Source organism: Oryctolagus cuniculus, chromosome 16, assembly GCF_964237555.1.
Source record: "Oryctolagus cuniculus chromosome 16, mOryCun1.1, whole genome shotgun sequence".
Taxonomy (NCBI): Eukaryota; Metazoa; Chordata; class Mammalia; order Lagomorpha; family Leporidae; genus Oryctolagus; species Oryctolagus cuniculus.
In genome coordinates this window covers 37,647,780-37,667,216 of record NC_091447.1, presented here as the reverse complement: position 1 = coordinate 37,667,216, position 19,437 = coordinate 37,647,780, and the positions used below count along the sequence as shown (strand labels likewise).

The 19,437-nt window shown below is 37.3% G+C and overlaps 1 protein-coding gene and 1 pseudogene across 2 annotated transcripts in view; both read left to right on the top strand.

The window, feature by feature from the left end:
* Positions 1–19,437, top strand: part of GLCCI1 (glucocorticoid induced 1) — a 114,926-nt gene that overhangs the window by 25,203 nt on the left and 70,286 nt on the right. For both annotated transcript variants that reach the window (XM_017344466.3, XM_017344467.3), the window contains exon 2: positions 18,037–18,188. In XM_017344466.3, coding sequence (XP_017199955.2) covers positions 18,037–18,188 — 152 coding nt within the window. The remainder of the gene's footprint in view (positions 1–18,036; positions 18,189–19,437) is intronic.
* LOC127492702 (U2 spliceosomal RNA) lies at positions 6,363–6,491 on the top strand (annotated as a pseudogene).

Sequence of the window (19,437 nt, the reverse complement as noted above, 5' to 3'; positions counted from 1 at the left end):
TTTGTTTGTTTTATTGACATGCCCAATAGATTATGGAATGAGGGCTGTGTAGATGGGACCTGGTTATTCTTTTTGTCCTTTCAGAAGACTTTCTAGATTTATTCCTCCGTAGAGAGAGGGACCTCCTAAAGGCTTCTTTTCATCTTCTCTTTTCCACTTGACCCTCTCTTCAAAGACCCTCTGTCCATTGCCCTACCATTTCCTATGGTAAGCAGCTTTCCCCATAAAAATAATTCTTGTTCTTTGATCCCTTCCTGAATTTTGTTATAGACTTCCTTAGGATGCATTTTGGAACTTTATACTTCAAACTCACTTTAGCTTCATTAAAATATGTTTGATATAAGCTACTCTGGATTATTTTCCTAAGAAATATTTTCTCACCAGATGTTCTTTCAATATGTGGTTTCAAGTTACCTTGTATCTTAGGAGAGCTCATCTTTCAAAAGATTTATTTATTTATTGGAAAGGTAGAGTGACAGACAGAAAGGTAGAGATCTTTGGTCTGCTGGTTAACTCTCCAAAGGGACCTAACAGCCAGGGCTGGACCAGACCAAAGCCAGGAGCCAGCAACTCCACTTGGGTCTACCACATGGATTCCAGGGGCCCAAGTACTTGGGCCATCATCCACTGCCTTCCCAGGTGTATTAGCTGGAAGCTGGATCAGGAGCAGAGTAGCTATGTCTCACACTGGCATTTTGATCTGGGATGCCAGCATCAAAAGGAGCAGGTTATTCCCAATTTGCCACAGTGTCACTGCTTAGGAGAATTTTTTTTATCAAAGTTCTTAGTACTTTTTGTTGCTTTAGTCATTTGTTCCAGGGCTGCTATTACACATATGTTGGACCTTCTTTGCCTATGTTGTTATACAATAGTTATTGTCCCTTGAAATATTTTTCTCTTTTTTTTTAATTTTAGTATTTGCCATCTTTTCCACTTTTATTTCTGTTAAGGCATTATCCACTGTATTTATTCATTCTTAGTTTCTTAAAATTTAGTCTTCCCGTAATGAGCTTTTATTTCTAAATCATTTTTGAGTTTGATCTCTTCTCTTTTCATATCTTCCTTGCCCCCAATAACATCATTTCTGAGTTTTTGTATTTCAGAGATTTTTCAACATGTCTGTCATTTAAAATAATATTTTACCTTGATTTGAAATATTTGATTATAGTTTTCATTTTATATATGCACACCTTTCTAGCATGCTTTCTTTTTTGTTGTTGTTTTTTTTAACTCTTATTTAGTAAATATAAATTTCCAAAGTATAGTTTATGGATTATAATGGCTTTTTCCCCCCATAACTTCCCTCCCACCCGCAACCTCCCATCTCCCACTCCCTCTCCCGTTCCATTCACATCAAGATTCATTTTCAATTATCTTTATATACAGAAGATCAATTTAGTATATATTAAGTAAAGATTTCATCAATTTGCACCCACACAGAATATAAAGTGTAAAATACTGTTTCAGTACTAGTTATAGCATTAATTCACATTGAACAACATATTAAGGACAGAGATCCTACATGAGGAGTAAGTGCACAGTGACTCCTGTTGTTGACTTAACAAATTGGCACTCTTATTTATGGCATCAGTCTAGCATGCTTTCATTAATCATAAGTACATCTTTTACTCTTACATTTTTTTTTCCTTTATGGTATAACTTTGTGTGGGATTATACTGATTTTTTTTCTGCTGCTTATTTTTTTTAAAGAATTCTTTTTTTAAAAGATTTATTTTATTTGTTTGAAAGGCATAGTTGAAGAGAGAGGGAGAGTTAGATCTTTCATCTGCTGATTTACTCCCCAGATGGCTGTAATAGCCAGTGCTGAGCCAGGCTGAAGCCAGGAGCCAGGAGCTTCATCCAGATCTCCCACATGAGTGAAGGGGTCAAAGGAGTTGAACCATCTTCTGCTGCTTTCCCAGGTGCATTAGCAGGGAACTGGATCAGAAGTGGAACATCTGGGAATCAAACTGGTGCCCATATGGGTTGCAGCTCATGGGTGATGGTTTAACCTGGTATGCCACAATGCTGGCTCCTTGTTTATTTTTAAAGAAATGATTTTTCCTGTCCTTTTAAGATGGGGAATCAATCAGGACAGTATTTTTTTTTTTTAATTTTTTTAAGATTTATTTATTTGTTTAAAAGCCTGAGTTACACAGAGAGAAAAGAAGAGGCAGTGAGAGAAAGAGGCCTTTTGTTTGCTGGTTCGCTCCCCACATGGCCTCAGTGGCCAGAGCTGTGCCGATCCAAAGCCAGGAGCTTCTTCCGGGTCTCCCACGTGGGTGCAGGGCCCCAAGGAGTTGGGCCATCTTCTACTGCTTTCCCAGGCCATAGCAGAGCTGGATTGGAAGAGGATCAGCCGGGACTCAAACCGGCGCCCATATGGGATGCTGGCACCACAGGCGGCGGCTTTATGCACTACTCCACAGTGCCGGCCCCGGGGTTAGTGTTTTTAACTTTAAAACTTTAATGCTTCCACTTCTATTTACAACCACTGTCTTTGACTCCTTTCCCCAACTTTTTATCAACCTTATTTTTGTTTGCTTCAGTTATCCTTGTTCTACTCAACTTGAATTTGAATCCTACTAATTTCTCCTCACTTTTGGACTCATTTGGAAACATATTTTCTTTAAGCTTGAAAGTAGCTATATTGTTACTACATTTCAGGCTTTATAAAATGTATATCCTTTTTTGCAAATTGGACTCTATAGATCCTCATACCAGTTTTGTCTGCTATTCTAAGATTGTCCCTTTACAGTTGTTTATTAGAGATTTGTGTTCTCTTGTTCTTGTTCTCAGTACCACCAGACACCAAGGTATTTTCCTTCTGTTGTCTCTCATATTGATAACACTGTGTTCTAATATTGTTGTTGATTAACTGTTCCATGACATGGTTATTCTGTCAGTGTTGTCTTAGAGTCTTTGATTTGCCTGTCTTCATTGTTCGATTGTTAAGCTCTATTGTACCACTATCTTCGTATACTTGGGATACTTTGACAAACTTTTATATAAGGATCTATCTTAAATATTGACTTGACTATGCTACCTGATGGACAGAAAATGCTAGATATATATTAGAAACCTTCCATTATGTTAAACAGTAACATTCAGTTTAGTGTTAAGTTACCTGGACAAATATGGAGAAGGTGTGTATGTATTTCTGTATGTATGTACATCAATACTAAGTAAAGCCAGATAAATTTAGTTTAGTGATATCCTCCAAAATAATGAATTATTTTTATATTTGTGCTCTCTTCCTTTCCCTATAATTAAAAAATCAAACTTTGAAGAAAAGTGCTTTTTTCTCTATGTCATGATCTCAAGGAAATTATTCACTACTTTATATTTCAAGGATTTTGACCATTAATGATGGTTATCATATGGTAGCCCACTCCATAGTCTTCATTGTAGCTTTTTTTTTCTTTTTAAATTGGGATATAATAGTGAGTCTGTCTCATTTGATCAAGAATTTCCTAAGCTGTATCAGCAATTTAATTAGAAGTACTTGAAAACAAATTGTGTAATGTGTTCAGTCTTCTAAATACTGATGCTTTGACACTTCTTTTTCTTACAGTATGACTTTCTATCTTTAGGTTTTTTTAAATTCTTTTTGTATAGGTGCTGATACTTCATGATTTTTTTTTTTAATATTTGAGCTCCTTAGTTAAAATAGGTTTTATATGTTTGGAGTTTTCATTGATAGAATTAATTGGGAATTCCTAAATCTGATGAATCTCCTTCTGTTAGTTACTACTTTCTTAAAGTTCTTTGGGGAGGTCATTCTGCCACCAGAGTAAAAACAAGCTTCAAGAAAATATAAATATCTTAGCTGTCACAAATGTAATTTTTGATAGCTGGGCTATGTCTTAATTTGTTGTGTATTCTTCCAGCACTTGTCTGTCACCAGGCATCTCCTGACTGTCTTATTCAAGTTTTCTTTACAACATAGATTTTTTTAAAAACCCTAGAGAAAGCCTCAGCCTTCTTGTGATTGTTCTATATAAGTTTAATTGGGTGAGCTGTAACCTTGAGAATAGTTCTGAAATGGCTGCCTGATTACACTTTTTTCTTCGTGGATCTCAGGTTACAGGGCTGTGTCAGGCTTCATTTGGTTGGAAGCATGTTTGTTTCTCTTGTCAGCTTCTTGATTGGTACCTTTCCAGATTACTGCAAGGCAGCCATATGGTCATTTCTGCATGTTTTGTAGATTGCTTCTGTGGCAGGATTCCTCATCTGGATGGTTAGTGTTTCAGAATCTACTTACACTGAATAGGCTTCCATTTTTTCCCTTTCGTTTTATTTTGGGTAACATATTCAGATCTAGTATCCTCCCTGTTTCCTATTTGAAATTCAGTGAATTTGGTGATTTTATTTTATGTAACTGCTATGATTTGTCTGCCACAAAACTCAAAACCACACTGTTTCAGTGCTGACCCGTGGGTCCTAGCGCTGGGAGTGTGTGCATCATGGAGACAGAATCCTCACCAATAGATTAAGGCATACTGAGAGGAGGCAAGTTCTCCCTCTCTAGAGACCAGATTGGTTGGGTAAAGATGGTTATTTTAAAGCAAGACTACTACCCCTGTTGTTTTGCCTCTTCCACCCTTGCTAGTTTCTTCTACTGTGAATGCCTCACTAGAAGCCAGGCAGAATCTGGTGCCATGCTTCTGGAGTTCTAGGCCTTAAGAACTGCAAACAAAACTAACCTTCTTTTCTTTATAATTTACCCAATCTGAGTTATTCTGTTTCAAGAACAGAAAATGAATTAAGACATGAGTACACTTACTTTGCCAGCTTTTTTCATCATTGTGCATTTCAAGGAAGAAAGATCAATAAAAGCCAAATCTGAAATGCCTAGATTATGCTGACTTTGAAAAAATAAATCATGTAATAATTATATTAGATGATCAGTATGGCACATGAGACATACCAGTCTCCTTTCCATGTTTTTCTCAATTATCCACTTCTTAACTTTTGTTTTTGAAAATTAGCTTTGAAAATCATTCTCTAACCATGAGTCAAGGAGACAATTACTCATGACGTTGGCAGTGATAATAAATTTAAAACTGTAATAAATTTAAAACTTCAGACTGAAGCAAACCTATTAAAATACAGCTTTATTTATTCTTAACTTTAGTAAACCAATACCAAGAAAGTTCCTCACCTGTAATAATTTATGGGAATTTTTGATCTCAGGTTAGATACTATATCATTTCAGAATTTTAAAATAAACTGTTTGTTTATTTTTACTTTATTTGAAAAGCAGAGACAGAGATATTCTGTGTGCTGATTCACTCCCCAGTGACCAGAACAGCCAGGGCTTTTCCAAGCTGAAACCAAGAGTTCAGAATTCCATCTGGGTCTCCTATATGGGGTATAGAGACCTAAGTATTTGATCCAACAGGTGCTGCCTTGCAAACCAGCAGGAAACTGGATTGGGAGAGGGGGAACTGGAATTTTGAGCAAGGCACTTGATACTGGATGTGAGTTTCCCAAGTGGCATCTAAATTGCTATACCAAGTGCCCACCCCAGGATATTTTGAAGTTGGAGAAAAGCAATTTAATTCAGTCTCTTTGTGAATTTGTGATTTTGGTTTTGATAAAGAATGAAATAAAATGAATGAGTTGTTCAACATCATGAAAAACTCACTGTCCATTGAAAGATAAAAGTTGGATTTTCGTTGTTTACTTTTTTTTTTTTTTTTTAAACAAGCTGAGAGCCAGGAACTCATCCAGGTCTTTTATGTTGGTAGCAAGAACTGAAGTACTTGAGGCATCATCCACTGTTTCCTAAGGTCATTAGTAGGGACCTGGATCTGAAACAGAGTAACCAGGACTCGAAAGGCACTCCAGTATCTCATACAGGCATCACAGGTAATGGCTTAACTTGTGCCATAACAATGAAACCAAAGGTTGTTTAATCAACTAGCTCTAGAATATTGCAATATTTTCAATCAGGTTTAAGTTCTTTAATTAAAGTATTAAAATATTAATTTCTTTTTTCTTATATACTTATAAAGATAATCTTATTTTGATCTTATTCTGACTTTTTGAAAATTATTTAAAATACATTTAGTAGGAAAGCAGAATTGATTTAATAAAAAAATTTTTACCTCTAAATCCTTGAGATAAATACTGGAAAAATGTAGATTTTTAAAAATTACAGACCAGTATCCCTGATGAATGTAGACTCAAAAATCCTCAATAAAATTTTGGCTAATAGAATGCAACAACACATCAGAAAGATCACCCACCCAGACCAAGTGGGATTTATCCCTGGTATGCAGGGATGGTTCAATGTTCACAAATCAATCAGTGTGATACACCATATTAACAAACTCCAGAAGAGAAACCATATGATTATCACTTCTCGGCCTTTTGGCTAAGGTCAAGTGTAGTATCTGCTCTTATCAGGTTTTTTTTGGTTGGAAAAACCATTTGATTATCTCAATAGATGCAGAGAAAGCATTCGATAGAATACAGCACCCTTTCATGATGAAAACCCTAAGCAAATTGGGTATAGAAGGAACATTCCTCATTACAATCAAAGCAATTTTTTAAAAACCCACGGCCAGCATCCTATTGAATAGGGAAAAGTTGGAAGTATTTCCACTGAGATCTGGTACCAGACAGGGATGCCCACTCTCACCACTGCTATTCAATATATTTCTGGAAATTAAAGGGATACAAAGTGGGAAGGAAGAAGTCAAACTATCCTGCTTTGCAGACGATATGATTCTTTATTTAGGGGATACAAAGAACTCTACTAAGAGACTATTGGAACTCATAGAAGAGTTTGGCAAAATAGCAGGATATAAAATCAATGCACAAAATTCAACAGCCTTTGTATACTCAGGCAATGCCATGGCTGAGAAAGAACTTCTGAGATCAATCCCAATCACAATAGCTACAAAAACAATCAAATACCTTGGAATAAACTTAACCAAGGACATTAAAGATCTCTATGATGAGAATTACAAAATCTTAAAGAAATAGAAGAGGATACAAAAAATGGAAAAATCTTCCATGCTCATGGATTGGAAGAATCAATATCATCAAAACGTCCATTCTCCCAAAAGCAATTTATGGATTCAATGTGATACCAATCAAAATACCAAAGACATTCTTCTCAGATCTGGAAAAAATGATACTGAAGTTCATATGGAGACACAGGAGACCTCGAATAGCTAAAGCAATCTTGTACAACAAAAACAAAGCCGGAGGCATCACAATACCAGATTTCAGGACATGCTACAGGGCAGTTGTAATCAAAACAGCATGGTACTGGTACCAAAACAGATGGATAGACCAATGGAACAGAATAGAAACACCAGAAATCAATCTAAACATCTACAGCCAACTTATATTTGATCAAGGATCTAAAACCAATTCTTGGAGCAAGGACAGTCTATTCAATAAATGGTGCTGGGAAAGCTGGATTTCCATGTGCAGAAGCATGAAGCAAGACCCCTAACTTACACTTTACACAAAAATCCATTCAACATGGATTAAAGATCTAAATCTATGACCTGACATCATCAAATTATTAGAGAACATTGGAGAAACCCTGCAAAATATAGACACAGGCAGAGATTTCTTGGAAAATACCCCAGAAGCACAGGCAGTCAGAGCCAAAATTAACAATTGGGATTGCATCAAATTGAGAAGTTTCTGTGCTGCAAAAGAAACAGTCAGGAAAGTGAAGAGGCAACCAACAGAATGGGAAAAAATATTTGGAAACTATGCTTCAGATAAAGGGTTGATAACCAGAATCTACAAAGAGATCAAGAAACTCCACAACAACAAAACAAACAACCCACTTAAGAGATGGGCCAAGGACCTCAATAGACATTTTTCAAAAGAGGAAATCCAAATGGCCAACAGACACATGAAAAAATGTTGAGGATCACTGGCAGTCAGGGATATGCAAATCAAAACCACAATGAGGTTTCACCTCACCCCAGTTAGAATGGCTCACATTCAGAAATCTACCAACAACAGATGCTGGGGAGGATGTGGGGAAAAAAGGACACTAACCCACTGTTCCACTGTTGGTGGGAATTCAAATTGGTAAAGACAATAATGGAAATCAGTCTGGAGATTCCTCAGAAACCTGAATATAACCCTACCATTCAACCCAGCCATCCCACTCCTTGGAATTTACCCAAAGGAAATTAAATTGGCAAATAAAAAAAGCTGTCTGCACATTAATGTTTATTGCAGCTCAATTCACAATAGCTAAGACCTGGAATCAACCTAAATGCCCATCAACAGTAGACTGCGTTATGGGATATGTACTCTGGAATACTATACAGCAGTAAAAAACAACAAAATCTGGTCATTTGCAACAAAATGGAGGAATATGGAAAGCATCATGCTGAGTGAAATAAGCCAGTCCCAAAGGGACAAATATCATATGTTCTCCCTGATCGGTGACAAGTAACCAAACACCGAAAAGGAAACCTGTTGAACTGGAGACTATGAGAAACAGTGACTGGATCAGCCCTTGTCCTGACTGTTGATGTACAATGTAATACTTTATCCCTTTTAGTATTTTTTTTGTTCTGCTTAATACTATTGGTTGAATTATTTAGTTAACACACAATTATTCTTAGGTGTTTAAATTTAACTGAAAAGTGATCCCTGTTAAATGTAAGAGTGGGAATAAGAGAGGGAGGAGATGTGCCGTTTGAGACATGCTCAATCGGACTTGCCCCAAATGGTAGAGTTAGAAACATGCCAGGGGATTCCAATTCATTCTCATCAAGGTGGCATGTACCAATGCCATCTCACTAGTCCAAGTGATCAGTTTCTGTTCATAATTGATCATAATGATAGGTCTAAGAGTCAAAGGGATCACACAAACAAGACTAGTGTCTGCTGATACTAACTGATAGAATCAAAAAGGGAGAGAACAATCCAACATGGGAAGCGGGATACACAGCAGACTCATAGAATGGCAGATGTCCTAAACAGCACTCTGGCCTCAGAATCAGCCCTTAAGGCATTCAGATCTGGCAGAAAGGCCCATTAGAGTGTTCAAGGCTTGGAAAGCCAAGACACTCTGGAAAAAAAAAAAAAGACCTAAATGAAAGATCTCTGCAAGTGAGATCCCAGTGGAAAGAACGGGGCCATCAAAGAAGGAGGTGCCTTTCTCTGAAGGGAGGAGAGAACTTCCACTTTGACTATGACCTTGTCTAAATAAGATTAGAGTTGGAAAATTCAGAAGGCTTCCATAGCCTTGGCAACCCATGACAAGAGCCTTGGGTGATTACTGACGCCATAAACAAGTGTGTCAACTTGTTAAGTCAACAACAGGAGTCACTGTGCACTTACTCCTCATGTAGGATCTCTGTCCTTAATGTGTTGTAGAATGTAAATTAATGCTATAGCTAGTACTTAAACAGTACTTAACACTTGGTGTTTCTGTGTGGGTCCAAACTGTTGAATCTTTACTTAATATATATTAAATTGATTTTTTGTATATAATTATAATTGAAAATGAATCTTGATGTGAATGGAATGGGAGAGGGAGTGGGAGATGGGAGGGTTGCGGGTGGAAGGGAAGTTATGGGGGGGGGGAGCCACTGAAATCCAAAAGCTATACTTTGGAAATTTATATTTATTAAATAAAAGTTAAAGAGACAGGTTTCATGTATTTATTATGTATAATTTTAAGAAGATAACAATACGCCCCCACCCAGCCTCTCTCATTCTCTCTTCTTCCTTCCTTTCTTTAATGTTTGGAAAACATAATTTCAGTCCACTCTATATCACAGGCTTAATGCAGCACTAATCAAAATAGCCAACAAGTAAAAAGCAGAAAGAACACAGTTCCACAGGAATATAAACTAGTGCTAAATACAACAATCAAATCATAATCTGTTTCATTCCTATATATTTTTTGTATTCTATGTTAACTGCCACATACCAGAAAAACATGGCATTTGTTTTTTGAGGACTGGTTTAGTTCACTAAGCATAATGGTTTCCAGTTGCATCAATGTTATTGCAAAAGACAGGATTTTATTCTTTTTTATGGCTGAATAGTATTTCATTTTCTTTATCCAGTCATAAATTGATGGACATTTGGACAAATGAAAAAAAAAAATTGAAGTCATACCATATATCCTTTCTGACCATAGTGGGATGAACCTGGAAATTAACAACATAAGAAACTCTAGAAAATATGCAAATATATGGAGACTCAGTATGGTTCTGAATGAATAGTGGGCCATAAAGTAAATCAAAAAGTAAATAAAAATTTCTTGGAAATGAATGAAGATGACAACGCAACATATCAAAACTTATGAGATACAGCAAAAGTAAGAACAAAACAAACCCAAAACTAGGAGGAGAAAATAACTAATAAAATAAGAAATCAACAAAGTTGAAACAAAAAAAATTACAAAAGATTAGTGAAATGGAGAGCTGATTTTTTTGAAAAAATAAATACAATTGATATGCCATCATCCCAATTAACCTAAATTAATAAAATTAAAGATGAAAAAGACATTATACAGGATTCCACAGAAAGAAAATTGATAATCAGAAATTACTACAAATAACTAATTGCCAACAAATTGGAAATTGTAGAAGAATTGGATAGATTTCTAGATGTACACAATCTACTGAAATTGAGTCATGAAGACATAGAAAACCAAAATAGACCAATAACCAACACAGAGATTGAATTAAACCAAGACGGAGTAATGAAGACCCTCTTAACAAAGCAAAGCCTTGGGCTGGATGGCTTCACTGCAAAAATCTACCATACTTTTAAAGAACTAACTCCAATTCTTCTCAGACTATTCAGAACAACTGAAAGAGAGGAGAACCTCCCAAGCCCCATCTATGAAGCCAGCAATACCTTAATTCCAAAACCAGAAAAAGATATAACAAAGAAAGAGAACTATAGACTAATACCCCTGATAAACATTGATGCAAAAATCTTCAACAAAATACCAGCTAATGAAACCCAATAACATATACCCAGACCAAGTGGGAATTATCCCTGGTATGCAGGCAGGGGTGACTCAACATAGGCAAATCAATCAATGCAGTACATCACATTAACAAACTGAAGTAATATCCATAAGATTATCTCAATAGATGCAAAGAAAGAATTTGATAGAATTCAACATTTCTCATGATAAAAACCTCAAGCAACTGGATATAGAAGGAGCATTCCTCAACATAATCAAGGCAATCTATGACAAACCATGGCTCAACATATATGCATCAATCAATGTGATATGTCATTAACAAATTGAAGACTAAAAACCGTAAGATTATCTCAATACATGCAGAGAAAGCATTTGATAAAATTCGACATCCTTTCATGATAAATTGGATATAGAAGGAACATTGCTCAGTACAATCAAGGCAATATATAACAAACTGACAGCCAGCATCTTATTGAATGGAGAAATGTTAGAAGCATTTCCAGTAAGATCTGGAACCAGGCAAATATGTCCACATTCACCATTGCTTTTCAATAGTTATGGAAGTTTTAGCCAGAGCCATTTGGCAAGAAAAATCAAAAGGATGTAAATTGAAAAGGAGGAAGTCAAATTATCCCTGTTTGTAGATTACTTGATCCTATATATAGGTGGACCAATAGACTCCACTGAGGCATTACCGAAATTCATAAGAGTTTGGTAAAGTTGCAAGATATAAAATCAACACTCAAAAATTGGTAGCCTTTGTATACCCAAACAACACAGTGACTACAAAAGATCTTGTAAGATCAGTCCCAGTCACAAAAACATTTAAATGCCTTAAATAAATGTATCCTAGGATGTGAAAGAGCTCTACAATGAAAATTACAAAACATAAAAGAAGTAGATATCAAAAAATGGAAGAAACTTCCATGTTCGTGGATTGGAAGAATTGGTATCATCAAATTGTCACTACTGCTGAAAGCAATTTACAGATCCAGTGCAATCTCAATCAAAACACTAAGGGCATTCTTTTTACTTCTAGAAAAAACAATGTTAAAATTCATATGGAAACACAAGAGACCCTGAATAGCTTAAACAATCTGAAACCACAAAAAAATTGAGTCATCACAGTACCTGATTTTAACACATATTATAGGGCAGTTAAAATCAAAGCCACCTGGTACTGGTACAAAAATAGACATATAGATCAATGGAACAGAATAGAAACCCCATAAATTAATCCGCATGTCTACAACCAACTAATTTTTAATGAAACGAGCTAAAATTCACTCGCTGGAGAAAGGATAGTATCTTCAAAAATGGTGCTGGGAAAATTGGATCTGAACTTGCAAAAGTGTAAAACAAGACCCCACCTTACACCTCACACAAAAATCTGATTTTTTTAATGAAGTAATCTACAAGAAGTAACTTCTATTATACCTTTTATTTGCTGCAAGATGCCCTTTTTATATTGATCATCTTATTCTCTTCTTTATTTTTCTATCAGAGAGAGAGGGAGAGGGAGAAAGAAAAGGAGAGAGAATTCTCATCTGCTAGTCCACTCCTCAAATGTCCCAGCATCCAGAGCTTGGCCAGGCCTAAGCTGAGAGCTGGGAACTCAGTCTGGGTCTCTCAGTGGGTGGCATGGACCAAAGTACTTGAGCCATCACCGCTGTACAGAAGCTGGTGCCAGGTACCCCAGTATAGCAAGAACATGTCTTAACTGCAAGGTCAAAGCCTGCCCCAGTGGGTGTTTAAAAACGAAACAAAACAAAAACTGAAGTGTTGAACTTGGTTATCTTGCCAGTGTTCATAGCATTCCCTTTATTTAGGCTTGATGGTTGATTTTACCATGGCCAGCCGTTAACCTAGAAAATGACCTTATCAAAGCACTGGCTAGATTTTGATTAGATCTGGATGGTTAGTAAGTTGCAGATTTCAGACAACTGGTGGACTAGTTTGCAGCAGAATATTATATTCAGTTTGTTGTGAAACTGAATACCTCTAAATTGTGTAGGTTATTGTCAAAAAAGGATTTTCATTTTTGATCTATTCCCAATCTTCTGGATGTTGAGTTTTAAGAAGCTTTAGAGTCACCTGAGTTGCTTCATGAAGAGTTGAATTTCTTGGTTTGTACTGCAAAACAGTCTCATATCACTGATGAGAATTTGGACCCAACACTTAAACCCTGTTTTGAGACCTCAGTGGTTCCCATACCTGGTGATGCATCTGGATCTGGCTAGTTTTACTTTCAAAAATTGTTGATTCCTTATTCTACCCTAACTGCCTAGTCAGACATGCTGGGAGTGGAGGGCCAGTAACCTGCAGTTGTAGTAAGCCAATTGGTGATTCTTTTACAGAAAACCATGGCTCAGGATCCCTTGAGATCCATTGCTTAGCCCACCTATGAGTTGACTGAGAGCCTTATGCCTCCACATTCTAGGATCTCACAGGATCTAATTTCTAGGTGAAATAGTCTACAGCATTTTGCTGAATTGTACAGGTTTCCACAACTAATTTTCTTTACAGTTGTAAGCAATGGTGGGTTTCATATAAATTAAAAAAGCAGTTGATTCTTCATAGTGGTGGTTTAAGTTTCACAGAGTTATAGTTCTTAAACAATAGCTCCTTTCCAAAGGTTGGAAAAGCAGTTGCACCATTTGGTGTGTGTGTGTGTGTGTGTGTGTGAATCTTTAATAAAAAATTAAAAAATGGATTGAGATCTGAACACAGCAAACTGACAATATTCCTTTACTTAAACAAGAAAATAACAAGGATGGAATCTGTGAAAGTCTAAGAGAAGAATGTGGACACTTTATCGTGTGTATTGGTTTACATTATGAGTGGCTGCATAATGGCAACCAAAAAACGGCATGGTCTTTGCCACTTGGGAAGTATAGTATGGAGAGTATGGTGGAATTTCATTTCTATTCCCTGTTTAGAGCAGTGCATGTTTGGCTATTCAGATTCCGTTATCCCATATGGTTTTGCATTTTTCACCTGTTTTACTATTTGGCTGTTAGAGAGTAGGAATTATTTTGCTTGTCCTCGGTAGGTACTCTGGAGAAGAACTAGTCCTACTAACTGCTATTGTTAAGTGGCTCTCTAGAGACCAAAAGAGGGAGGAAAGTGCAACCTGATGACTGATAGGATGGCGTTTTTACCAAGATCTGTATACACTCATTTTCTGACACTAGCGATCATAGCAGTACTGGGTTTTGGAAAAATCATCTACTACTATGTAGCAAGTATGATTTTTTTAACTGTCCAATTTTATTGTGGAATTTATATATTCTGTATTTTACCTGCAAATATTTAAAGGGAAGATGTTAACAGCAGGATTGCTAAGTGGCATAGCTAGACTCTTACTGCTCCTTTAAAGTTAAGGATTTTGTATTTATAGAATATCATTCTCGATATCTGCTGCCCCATTTATGTTTTATTTTCGTTGCTTTCTTATACTTTATTGATATTGCATGTACCATGTATATAGTACTTAATATTATAGATTAATTATACAAATCATGTCCTTCCAATCCCAATATAAACCTCTTGAGGATAGGGAAAGGCTGAAATTTATTTTGAAATTTCCCTTGGTGCATGTGGCAGACAATTCAGCAGGTTTTACTTAGTAATACCAATCACCTGATTTTACCATTTGTGAACAGCTACCATTTTCCTGATACATGTTGAGCTTAATTAATAATGATGTGGTGGGGGGCAGTGCTGTGGCATAGTAAGCTAAGCCTCTGCCTGCGGTGCTGGCATCCCATATGAGCACTGGTTTGTGTCCTGGCTGCCCCTTTTCCAATCCAGCTCTCTGCTAATGGGCTGGAAAAGCAGTAGATGGCCCAAGTGTTTGGGCCCCTGCACCCACATGGGAGACCTGGAAGAAGCTCCTGGGGCTCCTGGCTTCAGGTCAGCCAGCTCCCATTGCAGTCTTTTGGAGAATGAACCAAGTGGATGGAAGACCTTTCTCTCTGTTTCTCCCTCTGTCACTCCACCTCCCAAATAAAATCTTAAAAAAAGACATACATTTAATTGCTTTTCTTTCATATTTTGTATGCATACTCACATGAATGAACATTTATTTTAGTAATTTTATTAAGTTATTCAAGCTATTATAAATTAATTCAAAGATTGTTTAACTACACTCAACATATGTTTCTGGTTGTTAAGATGTGTTCTTGTTTGATCTACTTGAGGTAGTTTTGTGTTAGTGAGTAGAGAAGTGCTGTGTTACCTCAATTCACCCAAAACTAAATGCGGCCGGTGCCGTGCAGCTCACTAGACTAATCCTCCGCCTTGCGGCGCTGGCACGCCGGGTTCTAGTCCCGGTCAGGGCGCCGGATTCTGTCCGGTTGCCCCTCTTCCAGGCCAGCTCTCTGCTGTGGCCTGGGAGTGCAGTGGAGGATGGCCCAAGTGCTTGGGCCCTGCACCCCATGGGAGACCAGGATAAGTACCTGGCTCCTGCCATCGGATCAGCGCAGTGCGCCGGCCACGGCGGCCATTGGAGGGTGAACCAACAGCAAAGGAAGACCTTTCTCTCTGTCTCTCTCTCTCACTGTCCACTCTGCCTGTCAAAAAAAAAAAAAATACTAAATGCATACTGTGAACAAATCTGTAATTATGAAACAAGAAACAATTTTTTGTGTAGAGTATATAAATCATGCAAAAGCAATGTTGACTTTGCCTAACTCTTGGGTCAAAAAAGAATCAAGCCGGCGCCGTGGCTCACTAGGCTAATCCTCCGCCTAGCGGCGCCGGCACACCGGGTTCTAGTCCCGGTCGGGGCGCCGGATTCTGTCCCGATTGCCCCTCTTCCAGGCCAGCTCTCTGCTGTGGCCAGGGAGTGCAGTGGAGGATGGCCCAGGTGCTTCGGCCCTGCACCCCATGGGAGACCAGGAAAAGCTCCTGGCTCCTGCCATCGGATCAGCGCGGTGCGCCGGCCGCAGCGCGCCGGCTGCGGCGGCCATTGGAGGGTGAACCAACGGCAAAGGAAGACCTTTCTCTCTGTCTCTCTCTCTCACTGTCCACTCTGCCTGTCAAAAAAAAAAAAAAAAAAAAAGAATCAAAACTGCAGTTGTAAAATGCTGTTTAGATAAAAATAACATGAGTGCATATTGCATTCTCCTTTGTTTTTCTTACAGACAAATTGTATATTCTGGTTTCAGGAAGGTAGTTAAAGGGCAGACAGCATTTGACTTAAAATCAGGTATTTCTTGACCTTCTATAATGTGCAACCAATTTTTTTTTCCTGTAAGCCAGAACACTATCTATGAAACTTGTGATCTGTTGGACTTTATTACAGAATGCACATTATTATTATAGTAAATTATTTTAGATTTGTATATAGAAAATCTATAGTTTCTTTTTGCATTTGGTGTTCAACGTGATGATTTTAATTTTATAGAGAGATAGTTATTGCACCTATACAGGGAAGAGAAGTAGGTGATTCTAATAGGTGGGTTGAACTGTGTAGAATGTCAGGAGATCCTTTTTACCTCTTGTTTCCATTCGCAACTCTATTTCACTGAATAATTTAGTTGTATCCTCCTAGATTTTACATCCTTCATCTATAAATGAGGAAAATGAATTAAAATATAAAGTTCTTTATACATTTTATTTTTGTGTAGTTGTGAACAGATTCATTAAGTATTTAATCAGACTTACTGCTCTGATAGGAGAGAGAGAGAGAAGCTTAGGGTGCCATTAAAGCAGAGGAGAGCTAGTATATCTTCAACAGAGATGGAAGGAGAGGGAAGGGCACTGGGGAAGCATATAGAGGCACTATGACATCTTAGCTGGTCTTGAAGAAAAATAAGTGCTTGTTAAGTGAACAAGGAAGGAGAGAGTTCTAGGAAACTCAGGAAAATAGAATGTATAAAGACAGGGTGGGTTCATTTAGAAAAAACTCAGGTCAGTCCTATCTGACACTTAGCATTGGTTTATGGAGGAGTAATACCAAGCTATTAAATATTGAGATATATGGGAGCCAAATTGAAGAAAAATTTATATCATACTAAAGAACATAGACTTTAAGTTGAAGGCAGTAGCTATCTATGGAAATATTTCTTTAGCAGGGGTGGTAAATAGCACTGTTGAAATAGATACAGAGAAAGCAAGAAAACTGACAGTTTATGTAAGACATGATGGGGTCTTTTATTTAAGATTTATTTATTTTTAAAGATTTATATATTTATTTGAAAGGCAGAGTTACAGAAATGCAGAGGCACAGAGAGAGAGAGACAGAGAGAGAGAGAAGTCTTCCATCCGCTGGTTCACTCCTCAGATGGCCTCAATGGCCGAAGCTGCAAAGATCCAAAGTCAGTAGCCAGGAGCTTCTTGTGGGTCTCCCACACAGGTGCAGGGGCCCAAGGCCTTGGGTCATCTTCCACTGCTTTCCCAGCCATAGCAGGGAGCTGGATTGGAAGCAGAGCAGCCAGGACAATAACCAGTACCCATATGGAATGCAGTGCTGTAGGCAGCAGCTTTACCTGCTGCACCACAGTACCGGCCCAGTTGAAAGTCATAGTTACAGAAAGAGCGAGAGAGAGACGGAGATCTTCTATCCACTGGTTCTCTCCCCATATGGCTACAACAACCAGTGCTGGGCCAGGCCAAAGTCAGGAGACAGGAGCTTCAACCGGGTGTCTCATGTGGGTGGAAGGGGCCCAAGTACTTGTACCATCTTCTGCCACTTTTCCCAGGCTATTAGTAGTGAGCTGAATCAAAAGCAGAGTAGCAGGTCCCAGACCAGTCTCCATATGGAATGCCTACAACACCACTGGTGGCTTAACCCACCACTTCACAGCTCTGGCCCCTGTAATACAGTCTTAATTAGAGGAATGAGAAAGGGGATGATAGGTAGATTTTTTTACAGTTCTGTAAAATGAATGGACTTCATAGAGTAAATGAAGTCTATGGAAATTTAACTTATTAATGCATTTTCCTCGAAAAAAGTTGCATAAATTTAATCAGATCATACAACAGATCCATTAGTGTAAATAAGATGACAGTTTACAAACCATGAGATATAAATAATATTGAAATTTATTTACTAACCACTAATCTTTTCTTTTTTCTTTTTATAGTGGACAGGCCAAAATCTCAGCAAGTTCGAACCTCTGCTACAATAAGGCGAACCTCCTCTTTGGATACGATAACAGGACCTTACCTCACAGGACAGTGGCCACGGGATCCTCATGTTCACTACCCTTCATGCATGAAAGATAAAGCTACTCAGGTAAAATTAAAATCGGGTTCATTAACCACAGTAAAAAAAAGTAATCACCTTTTCCCAAATGTGGACTATATCCAGCTAAAGAGGAAACCCATTGCTTTAAGTAAACTCTGTAATAACTGGTTTTTGTCATCTGGATTTTAAATGTTTTTAAAATCATTTGGCATTTGGCAAATATGACATCATGGCTGTAGAAACTTAGAGTTTTAAAGAGTTTCTTTCTAAAATTAAAATAATGACTAGTAACCCCATTAGAAAATGTAAGTATTTTTGAAGACATGTTTGCACAGTTCTTGAGAATAATTTATTAAATATTCATGACTTTGAAGGATTTTGTTTTTCCTATTTGAAAGCCTATGCTAAAAACCTTAAAGAAATAGAAAATTTACTGTTTTGTCACACTCTCCTTATATGTGGAAGCATACCCTAACTTTTGATTTATACAACTTTTCTCTCCTGTCAGAAAAAAATTTGAAGATGTCTTTATTCATAATTAACTGAGTTCTTGACTGTATCTTCGTAACAGTAGCCAGTCAGCATTAATTGGCATTGTGAATAATACTATAAATAGAAGATGTGGTAATTGGTCTTAGAGAACCTGAAACATAGTTTAGAAGATAAGACATAAATTTATAACGTTGATTATACAAAATGGTATATAATTAGATGTCAGATAAATGGAACATGTAAATGTGAGGGCCATCAAAGGAAGGAGAACATTTTAGAGTTGTGTGTCTAAAGAATGAAGAAATAAAAGGAGGAGATAATTTTGGACATGATTTATGAAACCACTAATTCTCAATTTTTGACATTTTCTCAGGCAAGCTTGAAACCGTGAAATTAGCTGCTGCTTTATTATCCTTCACATCAGTTCTGCCTTTGTAGTATTTTATGCCACCTTAATCCTTTGTTTTCCATTCTTAATTTACTAAGGAGAAGTGTAAGTTTGATACTTCAGGCAGTGAGATTCTCAAATATAAATAACTAGCAAAACAGGACATGTTGGCCTGGACATTTAGAGAAAGAGATCAGAGCACAGATAATTCAGAAACATCTTTCTGGAGGAATTGGATTCACAATTGTAATAAAGGTCAAGCAACCAAGGATTTAGTATTTGAAAATGCGCACAAGGGAGAGAATGCTCTAATTTATTCATCTGGAAGCAAGGAGAGGAAGGAATCAACATTTATTAACTCTGAACATTGTGCCATTACACAGCTGGGGAAGCAGAAAGTCAGGGAAGTTAACTGAC